A 475-nucleotide genomic window follows, 5' to 3' on the forward strand; every position below is an offset into this window, starting at 1 on the left:
GGGTGGGACTGATGGTGACCTGGTTGGGGGTGGGACTGATGGTGACCTGGTTGGGGGTTGGACTGATGGTGACCCGCTGAGCTACGTGTTTCAGGGTGGTGTTCGGACCGGAGATGGTGATGCTGGGACCTGACGAGCAGTTCACCGTGCTGTCTCTGTCCGGAGACAAACCCAAGAGGGCCAACGTGATCAAGGCCATCTGCCTGCTGCTGGGCCCCGACTTCTTCACCGACATCATCACCATCGAGACGGCGGACCACGCCCGGCTGCAGCTGCAGCTCTCCTACAACTGGTGAGGTCTCACAGGAAAGGGAAACCAGGGTGTAGCGTGAATCTTACTGCAGAAGAAGAAAGAGATGTATTAGAAAATCCTGATTTCATAGTCTTCATGCTGCAGAAACTAGTTTCAAAGTTGGTCTTTGCAAGACTGTAGGAAGCAAACTCTTGAAGTGTGTTGAGTTCAGGGGGTGTGGGG

The 475-nt window shown here is 54.5% G+C and overlaps 1 protein-coding gene across 1 annotated transcript in view; it reads left to right on the forward strand.

Annotated features, from left to right (window-relative positions):
* Positions 1-475, forward strand: part of mvp (major vault protein) — a 56,155-nt gene that overhangs the window by 32,748 nt on the left and 22,932 nt on the right. Inside the window, 1 exon segment of the mRNA XM_032536877.1 lies at positions 95-292. Within this exon segment, the coding sequence (XP_032392768.1) occupies positions 95-292 (198 nt within the window).

This window comes from Etheostoma spectabile, chromosome 15 (assembly GCF_008692095.1).
Source record: "Etheostoma spectabile isolate EspeVRDwgs_2016 chromosome 15, UIUC_Espe_1.0, whole genome shotgun sequence".
NCBI classification, from domain to species: domain Eukaryota; kingdom Metazoa; phylum Chordata; class Actinopteri; order Perciformes; family Percidae; genus Etheostoma; species Etheostoma spectabile.